This window comes from Dryobates pubescens, chromosome 20, assembly GCF_014839835.1.
Source record: "Dryobates pubescens isolate bDryPub1 chromosome 20, bDryPub1.pri, whole genome shotgun sequence".
Classification (NCBI taxonomy): Eukaryota; Metazoa; Chordata; class Aves; order Piciformes; family Picidae; genus Dryobates; species Dryobates pubescens.
The window spans coordinates 347742-370883 of record NC_071631.1 but is presented as its reverse complement, the minus strand read 5'-3'; the positions used below and the strand labels follow the sequence as shown (position 1 = coordinate 370883).

The window sequence follows — 23142 nt, the reverse complement described above, 5'->3', positions numbered from 1 at the left end:
GCTGGTCCCTGCCACCTCCCAGTTGGGCAGAGTGGCACAAAAACTGTCCCCTTGTGTGTCTGGTGGCCACACGCTGGTGCCTGGCCCCAGCCCTCCCCAGAAGGAGCTGCTTGGAGCCCAGGAGCAGATGGCAGCCGAGCCCTGCCCACACCAGCTCCACCAGCACAGGGCACAGCCAAGCTGCCAGCTCCCACCTCGTGCTGAGACCTGGCCAACTCCTCACCCCCACCACTGCCCCCACCCCACCAGGCATGGCTGGGGGCAGGCAGCCACATCCCAGCTGCCATCCATCTGCTCCTGCCCTCCAGGGTGTGGGACAACTTCATCCCCACCACCAGCTCTGCACTGGGCATAACGTCCCAGTGCACACCAGTGTCACCCTGCCTGTCACCCTCAGTGCCCAGGGGATGGTGCCCTGCCCCTGATTCATTCCCCTATGGGGAATAGTGGGGTGGAGGGATCACACTGGGGGGGGCGAGGCATGGAGAGATCCTGGGGCTGCTGGGGGGCACACATTGCCATGGGCACAGACAAGGTGGCATTTTCCAAGTGAGTCCCCATCAGCTGCCAGAGGAAGCAGGGCTACATCTACACAAAGGGAGGAGGAAGCAACAGGAGCAGGCATGGGGGAGGAGGAGGAGGAGGAAGAGGATGGTGCTACAGCCACCAAGGGGAACCTCAGCGCTGGGAGGATCCAGACCCTGGGGACAGTGGCAGCTGCAGGAGCCAGGCAGGAGCCTGGGCAGTGGCTGCAGCCCTCTGGGCACTCTGGTTACAGCCCTGCCCTGTGTGTGTGGCCCTGTGCCCCAGGGGCTGTCACCACTCTGCCACAGCCCCCCCGGGGAAGGAGGAACTGAGGCCTTGGCACAGCCCAGCCCAGCCAGGAGCCTACCCGGGGCCCTCCAGCCTCCCTGGCCCCAGGGGAAACTGAGGCACGAAGCTGCTGCAGCGCAGGAGGGGAAGTGGCTCTTTAGGACACACAGCCCTGAGCTGTGTCCCCGTCCTGTGCCCAGGACACCCTGAGGCTTGGGGCGGAGACAGGAGGGCACGTCTTGCCCCTCCACCACCCACTCCTCAGCCTGCTCCTACCCTGCTGTCCCCAGCCCTGGTACCTAGAGCCAGGGCCCTGGGCTGGAAGCCTGCCCATGCTCCAGACCCCTGCAGCTTCCCAGCACCCCGGGACAGAGCAGGAAGGACTCACTCACCACCCCCCAGGAAACCAACTGCCCCCACAAGCCCAATCACCAGTGGCCAACCCCACGGCAGAGGGTGACCCATGAGAGGGGGTGTCCCCTTGTCCCCCACCCTGGGAGGAGCTGCCCGGGGCAGAGGGAGCCCACCCCCGCCGTGTGGCAGCCCGGGCCGGGGAGCAGGATTTCCGCTGGAAGTGGAGCAATTCCCGGATCCGAGGGGCTGCAGGGGCGGGGAAGGGGGGGGGGGTGAAGCGGGGGGGCGGCCGCACAATGTCCCGGGAGCAGCGGCGCGGGCAGGGAATTGTGCAGGGCAGGAAGCGGCGAGTTCCTGTCCCTCCTTGGGACACACCAAGGACCGGGGATGAGGCAGAGCTGTAGGGATTAGGGGGAGCCCCAGCTCCAGCCATGGTCTGAGCCCCCCACAGCTGCCCCCCACCCCTGCCTGGGGAAAGTGCAGCCCCCAGCATTCCCCCCAGCACAGCTCACTGGGCTGGCATGGCCTGGGCACTTGTGGGGAGGGGGGGAGCAGAGGTGACCCCCCTGCCCCTCCCACCCTGGTGTCCCCCGGGGTGCTGTGACCTGCCCACTCCCGGCGTGGGACTAAAGCACCGTTTGACAGCCCCCCCCCCGCTGAGCTGCCATCGCTGGTTAGTGCTGGGGGGGCAATCTAGAGCCCCCAGCCCTCCCCACGCCGTGACACCTCAAAGTGTGCTGCCCCTGTGCTGCCCCCCAGCACAGGGAGGATAGGGGGGTCCTGTTCCCTCCCCCCTCCCTCCCCAGCCCCAGATTCATTGCAGAGGCTCCAGGTGGGACCAGTGCAGCCCCCCAGCAGCTTCCCAGCACAGGCACGGAGCCCTCCCTCCCCACAGCTCAGCGCCCCGACCCAAAGCCACTCCACACATGGCTGGGGGGCAAACAGCATTCAGTACCCGTCAAAAACACATAGCAAAGAGATTGAGAGACCCCCTCCCCAAACTGCAGAGCCCACCCCCCACATCCCAGTGCATCCCTCCTACCGTCAGCCCTCTGGCTCCGGCTGGCATGGACCCCAGTCCCACGCTGCCCACGCAGCTCCCGGCTGGGACCACGGGCTCGGTGTCACCGCAGCACCCAGCGCTGGGGGCCGAGGTGAGGAGGAGGAGGGCGGCAGGGCAGGGCAGGGCAGGGCAGGGCAGGGCAGCGCAGGGCAGGGCAGCGCAGGGCAGCGCAGGGCAGCGCAGGGCAGTGCGGGGACCGCGGCCGTGGCTGTGCCGCTCCGGCTCCTCCGGCAGCTTTCGCAAAGCCAGCAGAGAGCTTCCCCTCCCCGCGGCCCCCCCTTCCTCCCAGCGCTCCCAGCAATGGGGCATTGTACCAGCCAGCCGCCGCCGGGCACCGCTCTGCCGGGCACATCGCCTGCCCAGGGAGGTGGCATGGGGGACGAGATGGAATCGAGGGGTCCCATCACACGTTCGTGGAGCTGGCATGGATTGGGCACAAGACTGCACTGAGGGCTCCCATCACACACTTGTGGAGGTGGCACGGAGGGGGCAGGCCTCACCACCTGGCCATGGAGGCGGTATAGGAGGGGCAAGATGGTACTGAGAGGTTCTATCACTTGCCTGTGGCATGTGGGGGCACCGCATGGCATCAAGGGTCCCACCAACTGCCTGTGGAGGTGTCATGGGCAGGGGACAAGTCTCACCACCTGCCCATGAAGGTGGCACCGCAGGGGGCCAGCAATAAGGTGACCCTCTGAGAGCAAAGCACAAGCAGCAGCCTGCCTGAGCCCCCCCGCCAGCACCTTACCAGGGTGAAGCCCCCTCCCCAGCTGAGAACATCCCCCCCAGCAGCCCCCACACTCAATCCTGCACAGCCCCCAGCCGCCCTCTTGCCGTGCCAGCGGCTCCAGCAGTGCCAGCGAGGGGCTGGGGACGTTTGAGTGTCTGTGTCCCCACCACAGCTTCCGGCAGGAGGCTGTGCTCCCGGGGGGGCGAGGGGGCGCAGGGCAGGTGGGGGGCAGGAGCTGGCTGGATCCCAGCTTGGCCTCCCAGTCTCCCCACAGAGCCAGGCTGGATTTGTGCTGCAAGATGGGGGGCAGGGGTCCTTCCTCATCTACCTGGAGCCTCCCTCCTCCTCACCTGCGGTTACCCTCGCAGGCTGACCTCTTTCCTGTGTTACAGTGAGTGTGGCCTCAGTGCTTCCTGTTCTCACAGGGGCTCAGGGCTGCTGGGGGTCCTGTGTCCCTGCAGGGATGGGGGATGTGCCCCCCAGAGTGATGCCACACTCCCCTTGTCACCCCCAGCTCACCCTGGGAGCACAGCCCCCTTTGAATGCCAGCTGTGGGGGCTTGGGGGCAACTCTCTGGGACTTGCTGGGTGGGGGGTGTCAGACCCTGCTGGGGATGGAGCCAGCCCTGCCAGCGTCCCTGGGCGGGGACAGGGCAGAGGAGGGCTATGGGACACAGGAAATGGGGTGACTCAGCCCACTGGGGTGCCCACATTTCCCTGTGCCTCACAGCCAGCTCAGCCCTTCAAGCCCCCTCAGCAAAGGGTTCCCAGTGCTCCCAGTCTCAGGGCCTGGCACTTTAATGGTGAGCTGCTCACAGCCCTGACTCTGCTGTGGGCGCTGCTCCTGCTGCCCACCCTGGCATCAGGGCTCCCCGGCCCCAGGAGTGGATGCACAGCCCCGGGCACCCCATCGCCCTGGCAGGCTGGGGGCTGCCCCGTGGATCCACCCAGCCTGCACCCTCCCACCATGCTTCTCACAGCTCCTCGGGATCCACCCTGCACCTCCCACCGCCCTGCAGCACCCAGCATTGCTCCATCTTCCTCCCCGGGCACCCTGCCGAGGCTGGGCACCCCGGGGTGCTTGTCCCGACTCCCCCACCCCCCGGCAGGCACCACCCGGTGCCGGTTCCTTCCCTCCTCTGGGGAGGGGCTCCAACTTCTGCATTGGCTGCAGCTGGTTTGGCTGCCGCCGGCTTCGCCTTAAAGCTGGGAGCCGGCGCCGGGCGCGGGGTGGGAGCATGGCTCGGGTCCTCTGCTGCTTCGCGGCCGCTGCGCTCTGCGCTGTCATCCGGGGTGAGTCTGTCCCTGCCTGGGGACGCCCAGGGGGCTCTCACCTGCAGGGCAGGCAGGCTGGGCAAGGTGGTTCCTTGCTTGTTGGGTCCCCAGATGTGCAGCTGCCCCAGGGTGGAGCAGAGCTGGGGTGGCAAACGGGGCGGGGGGGGAAGGGGGAGGACGATAAAGGCTGAGCAGAGCCAGGTGGGCTTTAGCCCCTGCACAAGTCTAGGCTCTGTCCCTGCCTTGCTGCCTGCAAGGTGAGGACAGGGTAGCCAGGCAGGCTGGCACCAGAGGCAGCAGGAGGGGCAGAGGGGGCAGAAGGGGCTGTGCCCCCATGGGACCCCCTTCTGGGGCAGCTGTGAAGCTCATCAGGGCTGTGGGGTTGCTGGATCCATTGCTGCCCCTCCTCCCCTGGGGAACTGTCCCTGGGTGCCCAGCCTCAGTGTGATGGCCACTCCTGGGGCACACTGGTGCCATGGTTTGGGGTGCAGAGCAGAGCTTCCTGGGGCTGGGGGACAGGCACTGCTGGCTCCTTGCTCCCAGCAAGGTAGAAGATGCTGATGGAGGGAATGCCCCAGGGCCAGGGGCAGGTGTGTTGGCATGGGGTTGCACAAGCTGGCAGCCTGCAGGGAGCTTGGGGAGCTCACTGGGAGATGCCAGGCAGGACTTGTCAGCCACCTGGAACCCTTCAACCTTGCCCTGCTTGTCAGGGGACAGTTTGGCTGCATGCCCCTTGGGAACATCCCCCAAAGCCATGCCACCAGCCCACACTTCCCACGGGCACACAGAGAGCAGCTGGGGTGCCCTGGGGATGTGACACTGGCAGGCTGTGGCACTGTGCTAACCCTGGGAGGGTGTCACAGTGTGTTGGCATCCTTTGCATGCACCACTGGGGGCCTTTTGGAGCTGCTTTCAGCCAGGCTCCCACCTGCAGGAGGGGCTGCAGGCATGGGGAGCATCGGCTTGGGCAGCCTCCTGCCCTGTCCCCAGATTGGCCATGGTGGGGGACATTTCACAGCACCCCACTGAGCCCTGCACCTCTCTGCCTTTCAGGACAGGACCCTGGTCTGTCCCCCCCAGCCCCCCATTTCGGCTCCATCTACCACGTCAGAGGTAACAGAATAGCCCTGGACCCTTTGTCATGGGGGGAGGGGTGGAGGATGCTCAGACTGGCCAGGACCAGGCCACCCCAGTGCCAAACTGGGGCAGCTTCCCACAGCCGGGTGGGTGCCAGGTGGTGCCAGCAGCTTGGCCAGCTGAGGGTCCGTGGGTACTGCTGGGGTGCTGAGTCCTTGGGGCTGACCCTTGCCCTGTGGTGGGGGCCCCCCACAGGTGTCATTAACCTGCCCTACGCTGAGATCGAGGAACCCTTCGAGGCCTGGTACAACGAGACAGGGAACAAGAGCCGGATCCAGTACTATGGGGGTGAGCAGCTGGGCACCCTCTGCGCCGGGCTGGTCCCACCCCTGTGCCAAGGCAGGACACAGACAGGGGCCATGCCCTCAGTGCCCCCTCCCCACCGGCACAGGGCAGGTGATAACCTACCAGCTGGCAGCGGTGAAGCCCTATGGGATGAGGTACAAGATCACCCCAGAGACCACGGAGAAGGAGGTGAACGCCAGGAAGTGCTTCCAGCTGCCCGGCTCCAAGGAGGATGTGGTCAGCGCTCAGAGCGTCTTCCCCAGCCTGGATGGCTTCAAGGTGAGGAGCACAGAGCCCGCGGCCAGCCTGCGGCATCTCCAGCTCCATGCAGGGGCACAGGGCAGCTGGGGGTGCCCCAAACTCTCCCAGGGGGTGCTGGGACAGGCCAGGACGCGTCCCCGCAGCCCGGGGCACAGGCAGGGTCACCTCTCCGCCCGCACGGGGCCGGACCCCGGCTGCTTTCCCAGGCAGAGCCGTGCCGGGACGCGCCGCAGCCCACACAGCCTGCAAGTCGCTGCATGTGCCCCGGCTCCTGCCGGCCCCAGCCCGGGCACGGATGGCTGCAGCGGGAGGGGTGCAGCACGGGGGAGGTGGGGACAAGCTGCCCTTCCCACCCCACCGTGCTGGAGTCAAGGAAAATGACTCTGTGCTGCTGGGTCTGGCCCGAGTGCCCAGCAGAGGCTGGTGCAAGGTGCTGTATGTGCCCTGGGGGCAGAGGGGCTGTGTGAGGAGGAGTGTGCAGGGCAGGGTGGTGCAGGGTCACCAGGCAGAGCCCCCCTCCCTCATGCTCTGTCTCCAGTTCCTGCGGGAGGAGTACCACCGGGGCCACTACTGCGCCGTCTGGCAGAACGTCACCCACTGGGCACAGAAGAAGAACGTCTACACCCTGTGGGTGACCAATGCCAGCTGCGGGGTGGCCCCGGTGCACTACGAGATGCGAGGCTACAACAGCCTGCTGGGCTCCCACTACGACAAGTACGAGATCTCCTACAGCCACTTCGACAACAGCTTCCCCCCCGACGTCTTCGACCTCCCTGAGAACGGTGGGCTGGGCTCTTGGGGGGGCCAGAGGGAGGGGGAGGTGGGCTCTTGAGTTGTTGGGCTCGCCCCCCCCATCCTGCCCGTGGAGCTCAGACTCTTGATCCCCCCTTGCCCCCAGAGACGCAGCGGTGTGGGGTGCTGCCGGGCAGCGTGGCGGAGCACCGGGTGCTGGCAAACCCCATGGAGGACCTGGTGGGCAGGCAGCAGCCCTGGGCCCATGAGGCCTTCCAGCAGTACCGCAGGCAGCTGGGCCGGAGCTACAGCTCGGCGCGGGAGCTGGAGCACAGGCAGAGCATCTTCGTGCACAACATGAGGTACAGCTGCTGCGGCCCCTGCTGCGCCCCCCTCCAGCACTGCTGCAGCTGCGGGGCAGGGGGCGCTGGGAAGCTGGCACCGCTCCGAGTGCTGGTCAGCAGCTGCTGAAGATGAGGCAGAGGGTGCCCAGGAAGGCCACCAGCAGCCTGGCCTGGGTCAGGAACAGTGTGGCAGCAGGAGCAGGGACCCCCATCCCTGGGGGCGGGGGTTCAAAGCTGCGGAGGTGTGGTGCTGAGGGCCATGGCTCGGTGGTGCTCTGGCAGTGCTGGCTTCATGGCCTTAAAGGTCTCTTCCAACCCAAAGGACTCTGATTCTGTGCCCCCCCGGGGCTGGGTAGTGTTGGCACGGCCGTGGTGGGGGTGGTGGCAGGTTCGCGCACTCCAGGAACCGCCCGCGCTGGGGTTCAGAGGTGCCAGGGAAGGGCAGTGGGCTCGGGGTGGCGTTGCCAGCCCTGTCCCCGGCCGCCCTGTGGCAGGTTCGTGCACTCGCGGAACCGAGCGGCGCTCTCCTACTCGCTGGCCCTCAACCACTTGGCCGACCGCACGCCGCGGGAGCTGGCAGCCCTGCGGGGCCGGCGCCGCAGCGGGGTCCCCAACGCCGGGCAGCCCTTCCCCAGCCAGCTCTATAGTGGCCTCATCCTGCCCGAGAGCCTCGACTGGCGCATGTACGGTAGGTGCGGGGCTGGGGGCAGCTCTGTGCCAGCCTGCAGCAGGCTGGGGGTCAGCTCTGCGTGCCAAGGCCTGCGTGGGCACGGCCAGCACCCCCTGCTGCTCTGTGTCCCCAGGTGCAGTGACCCCCGTGAAGGACCAGGCTGTCTGTGGGTCCTGCTGGAGCTTTGCCACGACAGGTGCCATGGAGGGTGCCCTCTTCCTCAAGGTGAGGGCAGAGATGTGACCTGCAGGGATGGCCAAGGTGCCCCAGCGGTGCCTGTCCCCGTGCCAGCAGTGTGTGCCCTCCACAGACCGGGGTGCTGACCCCCCTGTCCCAGCAAGTCCTCATCGACTGCTCCTGGGGCTTCGGGAACTACGCCTGCGATGGGGGCGAGGAGTGGAGAGCCTATGAATGGATCAAGAAGCATGGAGGCATCGCCAGCACCGAGTCCTATGGCACCTACAAGGGACAGGTGAGAGTGGCAGTGCCCCTGCCGGGTCCCCTGGGCCTTTGGGTGTGCCCTGCAGGACTACAGAGCCATGGGGGCTGATCAGGATGGGTCAGAAGCGGTGCAGGCTCTAGAGATGGGGACATTGCCTCAGCCCCTGGCTCCCCGTGCCTCAAAGCCGAGTCCAAGGCCAAGCCTTGGGGCTCAGCTGGGTGCTTTCATCACCACCTGCCTCGGTTTCTCCTCTTGCAAAACAGGGACAAGGCTCTTCCACCCATGGGTGGTGCCCTGGGTGCCTCAGTACCCCGGGGTGCAGGGATGTGGCTGCCAGAGGCAGGCAACAGCCCCCAGGGCTTGGGAGCAGAGCCAGCTCCCCGTGCTGCGTGTGGGCAGCCAGGGACACGTCCCCACCGTGGGGGGCAGGAGGGGACAGAGGGTTCAGTCAGGATGCTGCCACAGCCTGAGCTGGGATATCAGAACAGAGCTGCAGAGGGGAACTGGGGACTCCTGGTGACACAGTGTCCCCTGTCCCTGGGTGCCACAGAATGGCCTCTGCCACTACAACCAGTCTGAGCTGCTGGGCAAGATCTCAGGCTACGTCAACGTCACCTCTGGCAACGTCACCGCCCTCAAAGCTGCCATCTACAAGCAGGGCCCCGTGGCCGTCAGCATCGACGCCTCGCACAAGACCTTCTCCTTCTACTCCAATGGCATCTACTACGAGCCCAAGTGTGGTGAGTCAGGGGGCAGAGGAGCCCCTGGGGGCACAGGGAAGTGCCAGGACCCCTGGGATCCCTTCTTCACTGAGCAGCTTGGGCAAGGAGTGGAGGGTCCCAGTCTGCTGGCAGCCCTGGGAGCAGGGATGGCCTTGGCACAGGGATGCCCTCTGGCCAGGGATGCCCTCCAGACTGAACCCATCTCTGCCATGCTGTGCCCTGCAGCCAAGGAGCCAGGGCAGCTGGACCACGCAGTGCTGGCCGTGGGCTACGGAGTGCTGCAGGGGGAGACCTATTGGCTGATCAAGAACTCCTGGTCCACCTACTGGGGCAACGATGGCTACATCCTCATGGCCATGAGGGACAACAACTGCGGCGTGGCCACCGAGGCCACCTACCCCATCCTGGCCTGATGGGACGCAGCCCAGGTGTGCCCTGTCCCCTCTGCGTCGCCCTGGGCAGCTCTGGATGGATGGGGCTGTGGTGGAGGGGTGTGGGGTCCTGGGAGGTGGCTGGGGAGCAGGTCCCAGGGTGCTGGGAAGGTCTTTCAGCATTTGGGCAATAAAAGCAGAAGTGACCCAGCAGGGAGGGCTCCCCTCAGCCTCCTCTTCTTCAGGCTGAGCACCCTCAGCTGCTCCTCCCCAGAGCTGTTCTCCAGACCCTTCTCCAGCTTCCTTGCCCTGCTCCAGCCTTCAGTGTCCTTCCCGCAGTGAGGGCCCCAAAACTGACCCCAGGATTCAAGGTGTGGCCTCAGCAGTGTCCAGTCCAGGGCTCAGGGTGGCTGCTGGTAGAGGCTGGCAGGTGAAAACCTTTGACTCTTTCCTTCCCCTTCTTCAGCTGCTCCCTCCCCAGGGTCTGGGCTGGCTCCTGCTGTGCTCTTTCATCACTCAGCAGGGCACTGACTCCACTTGGAGCCTGGGAGGGAGCTGTCCCCACGCAGGACTGGGGGGGCTCTGTTCCATGGGAGTCCAGGTCTGCAGCTCCTCAATTCTCCTGGCTGCAGCCAGCAGCCCAGGCTGTGCCAGGCTGTGACTTTGAGGCTGCCTTTGCAGAGGTCACGCTCTGCAGCTGCTGCTGAGCACACAGCTGCCTCGGAGAGCCAGAGGGGTTTGCACCCCAGGGAGCAGTTAGCAGGAGCCTCAAATGCTGCAGCAGTGGCCCTGGGGCTGGCAGCTCTCAGCGTGGGCAGTCGTGGGTGACTGGGAGCTCCGCAGGGATTTCTCTCCTCTGCTGAAAGAGGAGACACCAGGGAAGGGAAGGCCACGCCTGGGGACAGCTTTGGCTGTTTCCAGAGCCAGCCTTGGGCTCTGGCTCCCAGCCTGGGTGAGTGCTGACCTCCAGACTTCCTGCAACAACCCCAACCTCAGAGTGCCTCCAGGCTTTTGCCCTTCTCCTTCTTGGTCTGCAGGGTGAGGTAGTCCAAGATGCCTCCTCCTGGGGGCACACCCAGCAGTGTGGCACCAGCATTCACCCTCTTTGGGGCTCCCTGAGCTGCCACAGGGAAGGTCACTCCTCCTGGCTGCCCACACCAGCTCCTCCCTCGGGGCACGGCTGGAGCCCTGCAGCAGCTGGGGCAGGGAGCTGCGAGGGAGCAGAGCACCAGCAGCAGCTCCCCGGGGTCCTTGTCCGTGGCCAGAGCAGCCGGCCCTGCACAGCCCCAGGCCTGGGCTGACTTTGCCGAGCTGAACCACGCTCTGAGGAGGGGCTGCAGGGCTGCAGCTGGCTCTGAGCTCTCCTCCCCTCGCCCTGCCCTGGGCTGTCCTGCACTCAGCCTCCAGAGGCAGCTGCTCTCCGGCACAGACCTCTGTGCAGCAGTGCCAGGTGGCCAGAAAATGTTCTGCAGCCCCAGAGCTTGGCTGCTTTTCAGCGCTGGATGAATTATCTGTGAAAGCCTCTCGGTGCTCGCACAAAACAAGGTAATTACTCAGAGAGGAGAGAGGTGGAGAGAGCCAGGACAGGGAAATATTATCTGTGAGAGAGCCACGGAGGGTGTCAGAGGACAGCAGCTGCATCAAACTTCCTTTGGCAACTTCTTGGCTCCCAAATGCTGCAGACGCCCCGGGGGGGCTCTGTGTGTGTGAGCAAGGACAGGGAGGGGCTGGAGTGGGTCCAGAGGAGGGCAGCAACGCTGGGGAAGGTTCTGGAGCAAACGTCTGGTGAGGAGCAGCTGAGAGAGCTGGGGCTGTTCGGCCTGGAGGCTGAGGGGAGAGCTCACTGCTCTCTACAGCTCCCTGAGGGAAGGCTGCAGCCAGGTGGGGGTTGGGCTCAAGGGACAGGAGGGGCAGAGAAGGCCTCAAGTTGCCCCAGGGCAGGTTTAGGTTGGACATTAGAAGAAACTTCTTCCCTGAAAGGGTTCTCAGACACTGGCCCAGGCTGCCCAGGGAGGGGGCTGAATGCTCATCCCTGGAGGGGGTTCAGGGGCAGAGCTGTGCTGCTGAGCCAGGGTTAGCCCCAGCCTCGGCAGGTAGAGCAAGGTTGGAGTGGAGGCTCCTGCAAAGCTTTTCCAAACCAAACCCTTCTGTGACTCTGAGCTCCTCACACTCCTGCAGCCTCCTGGGGGGCTGGAGCTGGGACAGAACAGAGCAGGGTGGCTCTGGGAGGACAACAACCCCTGGGAGAGCCCTGAGGCTTTGGGAGGGCAAAGCCCACGAGAGAGGGGCAGGCCAGCACACTTTGGCCGATACCTGGAACCCTTCTGGGGTACAGATGGGGTCCAGCACAGCCTGGAGAGCCTCCCAAGCTCTGCAGAGCTGAGGCTGTGCCGTGAGCCAGGGAGGCTGCAGCCCTCGGAGCGTTTCTGGTTACCCTTCCTTCAGTAGCAGCTTCACAAATGCTCTGCCTCAGCCAAATGTTTTCCCCTGGCAGCCGCGGCGGCTCTGGCAGCTTTGTTCTTCAAACCAAACCGTTCCTCTTCCCTGCAGCTCCAGGGCTTTGCAGCTCCCCCTCCCCTCCTCGCCGGCTTTCAGCAGGGTTTGGTTTCTCCTCGCAGGTCGCTGGCGGCGGTTGGGTTTCTCCAGGTGTGCTGTCAAGAAGCCCTGAAAGCTGGGGCGGCCCCAGCCCCCCACCTGCCCCCAAACCCCCACCCGGCCCCGAGCAACGAGCAGGGCTGGTTTGCAGCCCTCCACCGCCCCTGCCAGGCTCTGCCGTCTGCTTCCACCGCCCGAGACTTCGCAGTCCCCACCCAGCAGCCAGCTCCTTGCAGCCCCTTCCCCGGCACGGAGCCCTTCTCCTGCACGCAGCACATTTGCCTGGCGATGAGAGGCAGTCCCCGAGGCGGCCAAGCACAGCAGTTTGGGTTTCATGTGCACACCCACGCAGCCCACTGCAGCCCACGGCACTCCCCCGGCCCTCCCCGGCCGAGCAGCAGCCGGCGGCTCGCGTTTCAGCTCCACCACTCGCACAGGGGCTGCGGATTCTGTCATCTGCTGGAGGAAAAGGTGGGGAAAGAAGTTTCCCAAAGATTTCAAGGTATCCCCCAAGGCCGGAGAGAGGGGAGGGGCGGGAACACAGGAATGTCAGGCAGGAAAGCAGCAGCTCAGGCTGCTGGGGGCTTAGCACAGCTCTGAGCAGCTGCTGCCTTTTGTTTGCTCCCATCTCGCAGCTACAGAAGCAGCCCTGAGCTCCAGAACGCTTCAGTTCCCCTTTGCTGAGGCAGGCAGCAGCTGCCCGAGCCCACAGCACCCATCCTGTGCCACACTGCAGCAGTACAGCTGGGCAGCAGCTCCAAGGACCTGGCAATGCCAGGGGACAAGACCCCAGGAGCCAGCACTGTGCTCTCAGGGTCAAGGCCAGCAGGTCCAGGGGGCTTCTCCTCTCCCCCTGGAGAGCTCCCAGCTGGAGTGCTGGGCATGTGGGGTACAGGAGGGGACCAGGCCTTGCCAGGGGTGCCCAGGGACAAGGGGCACAAACTGGAGCCTAGGAGGTTCCACCTGAACAGGAGGAGAAACTTCCTTGATGGGAGGGTGCTGGAGGCCTGATGCAGGCTCCCCAGAGAGGTTGTGGAGAGCTTCCAAGCCCCTCAGCCACTGTGGTGCCCTGCTGGAGCAAGGGGGGTGGGCTGGGTGAGCTCCAGAGGTTCCTTCCTCCCCCCTCCATGCTGGGTTCTGTGGAAATGACTTGATGAAAAACCAGAGCAGTGAGGGTGTGCACAGATGATCTGCCCTTGCTGCAGCAACTCCACTCCAGTCCAAAACAAACCTTCCCAGTGTCTGGAGCTGGGAATTCCAGCAGCCAAGCTGTGGTGTAAATACACCGAGCTGTGGTTGGCAGCTCTGACCCTGCCCCACAGCAGAGCCAGACCCACCCATGCAAATCATCCTCTTGGCTGGGCCTGGGGCTTGCAGATCAGCAGCTGCTCGAGCAGCAGGCCAGCAGCTGCTGGAGTCAGCACAAAGGGGGAAACAAGTTCACGTGAAGGTTTTCCTTTTGCTGCAGACATTACCTCCTCCCTCATTCTCTCTTCCTTTTCCTCCAATTCTCTTTCCCTCAACCTCTCAAGCACTGTTTTCCCTCTGCCTCTAGCGCTTGTGGCTCTGCTCCCCCCCGGCTCTGCTCTCCGGGTGCAGGCAACTCCTCCTCCCCAGTTTTCTGCTCCCTTTGTTCCTCCAAACCCGGACGCCCTTCACTCACCTCTGAGGCCCTCCCCTCCCTGCAGCAGCTCCTCACCTGCCGTCACCCCGAGCCCTGCCCTCCCCCAGGCTCTGCTCCTCATCGGGGCTCGCCCGCCCCAACTACAGAGCTCCTCTGCGCCGCGCCCCGGCGCGGCCCTCACGCCTCTGCTCTTTTCCTGTCCCTCAGCCTTGTGCGGGTCCGGCTCAGCAACTTCTCTCAGCCCAGTCCAACCTAGGCTGGCACAGCTCAGCTCCCGGCCCCGCTGAGCCCCGGCCCCGCTGAGCTCCGGCCCTTGCCCCCGGCGCGGCCATTCCCCAGCCCGGGCCGGGCCTCACTTCCGGGTCGGTGCCGCAAGGCATTGTGGGCGGCCCCCACCCTGCACGATCTCGCGCGACCTGCCCCGCGCCGCGTCACGCGGGAGGGGCGGGGTGATTGCGTCACCGCGGCCCGCGTGACGTAGGCCCCGCCTCTTCCTCTTCACCCCGCCCCCCCCAGCCGCGAGTGACGGCAAATCGGCCAATGAGAAGCGGATCAAGCCAGAGTGACGTGGGCGGTGGCCAATGACGGGGGCAAGGAGCGGCGGGCCGGGGCGGGGCCGCGCGGGCGGAGGGGCCCGGGGCGGGGCGGGCCGCGCCTGTCAGCGGGCGGCGGGATGGCGGCGCTCTACGCCTGCACCAAGTGCCACCAGCGCTTCCCCTTCGAGGCGCTCAGCCAGGGCCAGCAGCTCTGCAAGGTCCGGGGCGGGCGGCCCTGGCAGGACGGGGCCTGCCTGGGAGGGGCGGGGGGGCTCTGAGGGGGCGCAGGGTGCGCGGGAGGCGGCGCGGGCAGGGATGTTTGTGAGGGCTCTGGGGGTGCTCCGCAGGGCTCTCCGAACTTTCAGCGGGACTGGGGGTCTCTGGGGGGTGCTGGTGGGGTGGCCCCGGGAGCATCTCTTCGGCCGGGGGCACGGAGGGGCCTGGGGTCGGGCAGTCCTGGGCTGCTCGGGTGGAAGCCTGCGAGCAGGGCCGGGAGGCTGAGGGGCAGCCGAGGGAGCCTGGCAGCAGCTGGGGGCTGTGGTGTTGGAGGCTGCTCTTTGTCAGGGGCACCCGAGGGCGTTGAAGGCTGCTTGGGTGTTTGGAGGGTGCTGGGGAGGAGCTGACTGTGGGGCTGGGGGTGGCCCTGTTCCGGGGGGAGGGGGGCGCTGCCGTGTGCGAGGGAGGCTGTTAGCAACGGGAGAGGCCTGCGGCATTTCGGGGAGGTTTGAGGAGTTGGGGAGGGTCTGGGGACATAGGGGGAGGGTCTCACAGTATCCTGGAGGAGGGAGGGGGATTGGGGGCAGCTCTTTGGCTGTGTGGGGCAGTCTGCACGGGGAAGAACGAGGTCAGGTTGAGACAGAGCAGGACGTGAAGTAGCCTGGGACCGCTGAGCAGATGGAGCGAAGCAGGGGAGCTCAGGGTGGCCTCTGAGGCAAGGGCTGAGAGGAGAGGGCTGGAGGCTTTCCAGCACAGGAAGCTGGTGCAGGGCAGAGGTGTGAATGACTGTGGCAGAACTGCCTGTCCCTGCCTGGGGAGGTGAGGCCAAGCACCCTGACCCTTGCCTGTGGGCACTGGGCACACACAATCCCTTGCTAGGATCCTCAGGTCGCTTCTGGCTCACCTGTGACACACCAGCTCTGTCACCCTGCCTCTGCTCTCAGCCCATGACTGTACAGGGAGGAAATGTTCAGAGTGTGAGGAGTGTCCATGGGGGTGGAGGTCAGGGGGATCTGGGAGGTGAGGAGGAAGGCTGCAGCTCACCAAAGGCTCTGCTGTTGCAGGAGTGCCGCATTGCACATCCCATTGTCAAATGCACCTACTGCAGGACAGAATTCCAGCAGGAGAGGTAATGCCAGGGGCCAGCAGCCTCTGCTTCAGACCCAAGGACTGTGTCCACCCCTGGCCTGACTGAGCCTTAGCCTGTAGATTGGTGCTGGGGACCTCTGGCCTTCCTCAGCAGCCAGCGGGGCAGGCCCCTGTGGTGTCCTTAAAACTGAACTCTTTGCCTGGCCTTTATCTTTGGGCAGGGCTCAGCTCCACCTGCCAGTGAGGCACTGAATGCCTCTTCCCATCACTTTTCCTCTTGCCTGATTGCTGCTTCCCAAGGTTATTTCTGAGGTGTTTCCTCTCGGTGTGCCTCTTGGAGCTGAGCTTTTGTCAGCTCTGTAGCTTACAGAGGAAGGAGAGAGGTAACCCCAGGGAGGTTCTTACCTGTGTTTGCTGGGCAAATCCCCCTCTGTCCTGGCCTGCATTCCCCTCCTTATCCAGAGCAGAGCTCCCTGGGAAGCCAGGCTGTCAGCAGTGCTCAGTCACCCCCTGCCAGTTAGACAGCATCAGGCTCCCTTGTGAGGACCAGGGCCTGGCGTCGGCGGGGACAGCTTCCTGGCAGTGCCACCTGGGGGAGGTTATCCTCAAGCAGGCAGGGACAGGAGCCCCACCCCAGCCCAGAGCCCCTGCTGGGGGCACTGCAGCCCCTGGAGACAGAAGCTGAGGGAGCTGGGCTGCTGGCCACAGAGGGTTGCTGTGCCTGGGGGGTGCTGAGGGGATGTTCTGTGCTCACTCCCGCAGCAAGACCAACACCATCTGCAAGAAGTGCGCTCAGAACGTGAAGCTCTACGGCACGGTAAGGAGCGGGCCCCTCACCTCCTGCCCTCTGCCAGCTCTCTGCTGCTGAGCCCCAGCCCAGGCTGTGGCTGCTCTGCTGCAGCAGCAGGGCTGACCAGTGGCACAGGGCCCCTGAGGAGGAAGCTTTTGCCTGGTCCCGCTGCTAGTACAGAGCGGAGCAGCTCTGCGCCGCTCGAGGCCGGGAGCCGAAGGGTTCCGTTTGCAGCAGGAACAGAGCCCAGGCTGCTGCAGGGAGCAATCTTGTCCCTGCTGGTCTGAGATCTGGAAAGCAGCCTTGGCTGTTTCTGGTTTGGTGATAGGGACTGGCTTAAGGTTTCCTGGCACCTGCTCAGTTGCTCGGGTGCTGTGGCTAAACGTCAGCCGCGCTGTGACGGCAGGGCAGGGGCTGTCCCCTGCTGGGCGCTGCTGGGGCCACACCTTGAGTCCTGGGGTCAGTTCCAGGGTCCTCACTCCTAGGACATCGAGGGGCTGGAGCAGGTCCAGAGAAGGGCAGGGAAGCCGGGGAAGGGCCACCCAGGGCAGCGGCGGAGTCCCCGCCCCGGGGGGCTCTCGGGGCGGCCTCGAGGCCTCTTCCCCGTGGCGTGACCCTGCCTGTCGCTGTCCCGCAGCCCAAGCCCTGCCAGTACTGCAACATCATCGCAGCCTTCATCGGCAGCAAGTGCCAGCGCTGCACCAACTCCGAGAAGAAGCACGGCCCGCCCCAGGCCTGCGAGCAGTGCAAGCAGCACTGCGCCTTCGACAGGAAGGACGACAGGAGGAAGGTGGGCAGCAGGCAGCGCCGCGGGGCAGGCAGCGCCGCGGGGGCAGGCAGCGCCGCGGGGGTTAGGGCAGGCAGCGCCGCGGGGGCAGGCAGGGAGCGCCATGGGGGCAGGGCAGGCAGCGCCGCGGGGGCAGGCAGGCAGCGCCGCGGGGGCAGGCAGAGCTGTGGGGGCAGGCAGGCAGCGCCGCGGGGGTTAGGGCCGGCAGAGCCGCGGGGGCAGGGCAGGCAGCGCCGCGGGGGCAGGCAGCGCCATGGGGGCAGGCTGAGCCGCGGGGGCAGGCAGAGCTGTGGGGGCAGGGCAGGCAGCGCCGCGGGGGCAGGCAGGCAGCGCCGCGGGGGCAGGCAGAGCTGTGGGGGCAGGCTGAGCCGCGGGGGCAGGCAGGCAGCGCCATGGGGGCAGGCAGCGCCATGGGGGCAGGCAGAGCTGTGGGGGCAGGCAGCGCCATGGGGGCAGGCAGGCAGCGCCGCGGGGGCAGGCAGAGCTGTGGGGGCAGGCTGAGCCGCGGGGGCAGGCAGGCAGCGCCGCGGGGGCAGGCAGCGCCATGGGGGCAGGCAGCGCCATGGGGGCAGGCAGCGCCATGGGGGCAGGCAGGCAGCGCCGCGGGGGCAGGCAGAGCTGTGGGGGCAGGCTGAGCCGCGGGGGTTAGGGCAGGCTGAGCCGCGGGGGCAGGGCAGGCAGCACCGCGGGGGCAGGCAGGTTGAGCCGTGGGGCAGGCAGAAGGGCTGATCCCAGCTCTCCTCTGGCCTCTGGATGCTCTCTGGCAGCTCCCGAGGGGAGCTCTTGGTTCTGGGGGGCTCTGGAGCTGAGCTGTGCTGTGCTGTGGGGGTTGTTTTGGGGCTGTTTCAGCTCTGAGCCCCTCTGCTGTGTTCAAGAAGTGTGTGGCCATGCTGGTGTTGGGTTGCTGCTTGGACTGGGTGCTCTCTGAGGGCTTTTCCAGCCCCAGTGGCTCTGTGCCCCAGCCCTGTGCCCGGCCTGCTCCGAGCGGGGATGATCTGAAACTGAAAGAGGGAGATTGAGCCTAGGGAGGAGAGAGGAATTGGTGATGCTGAGCGTGGTGGGCCCCAGTCCCAGGTTGCCCAGAGAGGTGGGACATGCCCCATCCCTGGCACCAGGTCAGGTTGGTTGGGGCTCTGAGCAGCCTGCTCTGGTTGGGGCTGTCCCTGCTGCCTGCAGGGGGTTGGGCTGGAGGAGCTCTGGAGGTCCCTTCCCACCCAAACCCCTCCCTCATTCCGAGCCACTTGTTGCCTTTCTGGTTGGGCTGCAGGCAGGAGACAAGAGCATAACTCCTGCCTGTCCTGCAGGTGGATGGCAAGCTGCTGTGCTGGCTGTGCACCCTGTCCTACAAAAGGGTGCTGCAGAAGACCAAAGAGCAGTGCAAGCACCTGAGCAGCTCCTCCCGGGGCAGCCTGCAGGAGAAGGAGCAGTACAGGCTCAGCAGCAGCAGCCACTACAACAGGTGAGTGGCAGCAGGGGCTGGGGCCCCTCAGGCTGAGCACAGAGATGCTCCTCTGGAGTCACTGGGAGCGGGGCTGGCTGCCCCAGGGCTGAGGAGGGCCTGGCTAAAGGGCTGTGCTGGTGTGCTGGGCTGAGCCTTGGTGCTTCAGCCCCCTGGGTTTGTGCACAGTTAAAGCCAAAGTGGTGAAATGAAAGGGTGGAAATGGCAGCTTCAAGACAGAGCTCTTCCCCTGCCTGCTGCTCTGGCTGACATCTTGGTTGCTGTTTTAGTTTCAGCTGCTCCTGAAGGAAGGAATTTGTGATCCCTGTGCTTGCTCTCAGAGATGTTTGGCTGGGTTCAGAGTGGGTGGGGATCTGCTCAGGTCCTGACAGCTCATTGCCTCTCTTCTAGCCAGAAAACCTTATCCACCTCCTCCATTCAGAATGAGATCCCAAAGAAGAAAGCCAAGTTTGATGCCATATCTGCCAATGGGGACAGGTGAGCTGAGAGCCAGGGCTGCTCCCAGCCAGAGGGATCCAGGCAGCAGCTCTGCTGTTCACTGGAGGCTGCTGCTTCTCCTCCCCAGCAGGGGTTGTGCTGAGCCTTTCCCTCTCCTTTGCTGCAGCTTCTCTCCAGACCTGGCCCTGGACTCCCCTGGCACTGACCACTTTGTTATCATTGCCCAGCTGAAGGAGGAGGTGGCTACCTTGAAGAAGATGCTGCACCAGAAGGATCAGATGATCCTGGAGAAGGAGAAGAAGGTAACAGCCCTTGGCCTGCTTCTCCCCACAGCTCCCTGGTGTGCTCACCCAGCTCCAGCTCTATCAGGGCCTGGGGGGAGCAGGACAGCTTCTGGTTGCTTCCAGGCTCCTCCTGCCCAAGGTCAGAGGTTTTCTGGACCCACCCAGAAGAGCTAATTTCAGAAAAGGTTTTCTGGCCACTGTCTCAGTGACCTCTGTGAGGGAGCAGACAGAGGGCAAACTGCTGCTCCCTATGGGAAGAGCCCTGAGCCACTCCTTGCCCTGGCTCTGGTCTCCTTGCTCTCCCCCAGCCCACCCCAGCAGGTCTCTGGACTCACCCAGGCTCAGAGCACTGCTGCAGAGCCCTGCTCAGGGCAGGGTGGAGGCCTTCAGTTCCCCTTCTAGCTCCCTTGCTCCTTCCTGCTCCCTCTGCAGATCACAGAGCTGAAGGCTGACCTGCAGTACCAGGAGTCACAGATGAGGGCCAAGATGAACCAAATGGAGAAGACACACAAGGAGGTCATGGAGCAGTTACAGGTCAGAGCCTTCTTGGTTTAATGTGCTGCCTGCAGAGCTGCCAGACAGCTTCCCAAGGCCTCCATCTTGCCCAGCTCTGGGAAGAAAGGAAGCAGCAGATCCACAGAATCCTTTTGGTTGGCAAAGACCTTTCAGGTCACTGAGTCCAACCCTTCTCTAACCATCAAGTCTGGTTCTAGCATCCTAGGGTGCAGTGAGGTTGGGGGTTGGTCTCCATCTCCCTGGTATCAGGTGATGGCCTCAGATTTGGGTTGGACATTAGGGAGAATTTCTTCACTGCCAGAGTGGTCAGGGCCTGGCACAGGCTGCCCAGGGAGGTGGTGGAGTCCCCAGCCCTGGAGATGCTCCAGGAAGGTGTGGCCATGGCAGCTGGGGCCAGGGTTTGTGGCCATGGTGGGGTTGGGTTGCTGCCTGTGCTGGATGACCTCAGAGAGCTATCCCAACCCAAACAATTCCATGACCCTGTGGTCCCAAGAGCTGTGAGTCCCACGACTCTGTGCTGAGCTGTGCCATGAACTCTCCATTTCCTCTGCTTCCAGGCCAAGAACAGAGAACTCCTGAAGCAGGCAGCTGCCCTCTCCAAGGGCAAGAAGCCTGAGAAGTCTGGAGCCATCACCTCCCCCTAGAGCAACCCCCAGGCTGGGAGCTTTCCCCAGCATGGAGCCAAGGAGCCTGGGGACCTGCCTGGCTGCTGGGAGCCCAAACCTCTCTGTTGTCACCATCCTGCTGCTGTGCACACGGTGGAAGTGCTGCCTCCAGCAGCGTCCTGCAGGGCTCTGGTCCCTGCTGAATCCTGGTCTGGACCACGGTGATCCACAGGGAGAGGTCCCAGCAGTCCTCCATCCCTGCTCCTGGAAACCTTTCTGGAGGAAAATGGTTCTTGCCAGCCCAGCTCCTACCACTGCCAGCCCTTGCCACTAGCAAAGAGGAGCCTGCTGCTGGGAGACTTCTTGCTGGTTCCCAGCCTGCTGCTGGGAGCAGTTGTGCAGAGCAAACTGGAGCTGCCTGTGCTGGGGGCTTGATTTCTGCCTTCAGCTGGGCCCTCTTCAAAGGCAGCTGACAGCTCCCCAGCCCAGCAGCTGCTCCTGGAGGCTGTCCTGTGGCTCTGTGTTTAGCCTGGGAGCTTTGGGGTTGCTTTTCTCTCTCAGCTTGGCAAACTCCACTGCCTGCTTCTGCCTTGTGTGGGGTGGGTTGGGAGCCAGAGTGGACAGTGCAGACCCAGCCCCACCCAGATGCCTCCCTCCTGGTGGCTTGGTGACCTCTGAGGCTTTGATGACTGCAGCCTGGTGTGACCCAGCTGCCCCTGCTCTGTTTCCTCACAAGGAGGCTTCGAGGCTCGGATGTCCTCCCTGCTCCCTCAGCTCCTGGCTGCAGCTCATTCTCCTCTCCCCTTTCCCTGCCCCCTCACTGCCTCCAGACCCAGGAGCAGGAGCCAGGCTGGCTCCAGGGGAGCTCTCATCAGGCAGTGCCCCAAGCCAGGCAGTGTTGGGGGAGGGCTCTCCAGGGACATTTCTCATTGCTGATCAGAAACCAGCAGCATAAAAGGGCTATGAAAGTTCCCTGCAGCAGGGAGGAGCTGTCAGACACAGCACCGCTGCCAGGGAGGCCAACTGGGCTGGGAGCTGCCCAGCCCCGGTGCTTGTGAGGAGGGGCAACAAAAAGCACTTGGCCTGTGCTGGGGATGGGGAGGCACCTCCAGAGCCCCACATCCTGCACCCAGCCCTGGCCAGGGCTGGAAGAAACATCTCAGGGGTCTCCAGCCCTCGGGGCAGAGGGGTGAGGGATGCAGGGAGGTGGTGAGGAGGACAGACTGCCCCCAGGGCAGGGGCAGCCACTGCCAGGGCTGCAGATTGTGAATGTTCTTCTCTCTTCCATCCCTTTGTGTTACCGAAGAGGACTTGACTCAGGCACTTTGTTTGGGTGACACTGGTGTGGAAGGAGCAGCTGCAGCAGCAGCCACTGCCTGTGGGGGTTGGCTTGGGGCTGTTGGGCTTTTGAGAGGCTTCTGGTGGTGAAAACAAGGGGAAAAAACCCAAACCCAGCCCAAGCCCTCACAGCCTCCAGCAGAGCTGGAGCAGGGCTGCCCCCACTTTTGTACTTCACTGTTTTTAGCCCGGGGGGGGGGGACACTGGGGGGGCACTGGGGGGTGTGGGGGAGTTGCTTCTATTTTGCTTCTCTCAAGACGCAGAAAATAACCAGCGGGGGAGGAGAGCCTCCTGCGGGGGGCGCCGGGGGGGCACTCCCCAGCGTTTGTATCTTTGTACCAAGGGCGATTTGTACAGAACCTGGCAGCTCTGAAAGTGTTTGAAACGATCCTGCGGTGCCTGGACCTTCTCTTGGGCCTCCCGAGCGCCTCGCACCCTGCCCTCCCCGCCCCGATTGATCGATCGATCGATCGGCCGGCTCCCCGCCCCGCTGCCTTGGGGTCTGCAGCCGGCGTTTCGCTGTTGTCTGCTTCGCTCCTACTTCGGTTTCTATCTTTAACTCCTGGGCTGCAGCCTGTTGCTAGGATCTCGTTACTTGGTTACCTCCAGCGCCCCAGGACCCGTCCGGCTGGAGCCCGCCAGCCCTGCTCTTAGTTTTCTTCTGCAGCCAGGACAGAAACAAAATAGTAAGAGCCAGAAAGGCCAAGGCCAGGAGGGTCTTTCGGTGAGCCTGAAGCCCTTTGTGCTTCTGAAGCTTCCCCCTTCCCCTCCAGCCGGGAGGAGAAAGTGGGGCGGGGGGGAGGTAAAGCTTCCAGTGCTGCAGCAGGAGGTCGGCGGCGGCAGTCTGGAGCCCTGTGCTGTGCTCTGCTGCCGGCAGCGCTGCTGGCCGGGTCGGGCCGGCGGAGGAGCTGCCGTGTCCCCGGATGGCTGCTCCAGAGCCCCGCAGGCAGTGCAGGGTGGGAAAGGCAAACCCTGGCCCTGCTGGAGCCCCAGGACAGCTCCTCCTGGAGCTGCACACAGCAGAGAGCTGCTGGGCTGCGACAGCCAAGTGCAGAGCTGAATGCAGGCAACAAAAATAGCTTCTGCCAAATGGTCCTCACCAGGGCACCTTTCCCATCCCTGTGTAACTCCTCCAGTCCCTGGAACAATCAGCCTGCAGCAGGCTGCAGGGAGGCCTTCTGGTGGCCTTCAAGGGGACTTTGAGCAGGGCCTGTTGGGACAGGACAAGGAGGGATGGTCTGGGCTGAAAGAGGGAGATTCAGACTGGGGAGAAAGGAGAAACTGCCTGAAGTTGCCCCAGGGCAGCTTTGGGTTGGCCATGAGGAACAATTTCTACCCCTTGAGGGTTGTCCACACCTGGCCCAGGCTGCCCAGGGCAGTGGTGGAGTCCCCATCCCGGGGGGGCTGTCAAAACCCTGGAGCTGTGGTGCTGAGGGCCATGGGGTGGTGGTGCCCTGGCAGTGCTGGGTCAGGGTTGGGCTGGATGGAGCTTGGAGGTCTCCTGATTCCCTGAGGCCAGCAGAGCTGCAGGGGATGCCCTGGCAGCAGCTGCCACACCAGCAGGGTCTGCTCAGCCTGGCCCTGGGTGACCTTGAGCTGAGCCTTGCCCCTGTGGCCCTGAGCAGCTCCTTGTCCTCCTTTCAGCTCCATTTCAGATGAAGCTGCC

The 23142-nt window shown here is 64.6% G+C and overlaps 2 protein-coding genes across 2 annotated transcripts; both read left to right on the top strand.

Moving 5' to 3' along the window:
• Window positions 1-2234: 2234 nt before the first annotated feature.
• Window positions 2235-9253, top strand: LOC104304224 (cathepsin L-like). The gene is made up of 12 exons (XM_054170879.1): window positions 2235-2321; window positions 4069-4252; window positions 5288-5347; window positions 5567-5659; window positions 5763-5935; window positions 6456-6699; window positions 6816-7011; window positions 7488-7681; window positions 7797-7888; window positions 7974-8135; window positions 8656-8845; window positions 9053-9253. Exons 1-12 carry the CDS (start codon window positions 2235-2237, stop codon window positions 9238-9240), a joined length of 1863 nt encoding a protein of 620 aa, XP_054026854.1. The 3' UTR covers window positions 9241-9253.
• Window positions 9254-14077: 4824 nt separating this feature from the next.
• Window positions 14078-20866, top strand: FAM76A (family with sequence similarity 76 member A). The gene is made up of 9 exons (XM_054170852.1): window positions 14078-14171; window positions 15234-15298; window positions 16021-16075; window positions 16686-16838; window positions 18140-18294; window positions 18685-18771; window positions 18899-19034; window positions 19449-19550; window positions 20090-20866. The coding sequence occupies exons 1-9, from the start codon at window positions 14091-14093 to the stop codon at window positions 20174-20176; spliced, it is 921 nt and encodes a 306-aa protein (XP_054026827.1). The 5' UTR covers window positions 14078-14090; the 3' UTR covers window positions 20177-20866.
• The last annotated feature ends 2276 nt before the right edge of the window (window positions 20867-23142 follow it).

Coding starts and splice junctions, on each gene's coding strand:
- LOC104304224 (XM_054170879.1), top strand. CDS start 2,235: ATGGACCCCAGTCCCACGCTGCCCACGCAGCTCCCGGCTGGGACCACG. Junction 5,348..5,566: donor CTCCATCTACCACGTCAGAG/GTAACAGAATAG, acceptor GGCCCCCCACAG/GTGTCATTAACCTGCCCTAC. Junction 5,660..5,762: donor CCGGATCCAGTACTATGGGG/GTGAGCAGCTGG, acceptor CCACCGGCACAG/GGCAGGTGATAACCTACCAG.
- FAM76A (XM_054170852.1), top strand. CDS start 14,091: ATGGCGGCGCTCTACGCCTGCACCAAGTGCCACCAGCGCTTCCCCTTC. Junction 14,172..15,233: donor AGGGCCAGCAGCTCTGCAAG/GTCCGGGGCGGG, acceptor CTGCTGTTGCAG/GAGTGCCGCATTGCACATCC. Junction 16,839..18,139: donor GGAAGGACGACAGGAGGAAG/GTGGGCAGCAGG, acceptor CCTGTCCTGCAG/GTGGATGGCAAGCTGCTGTG.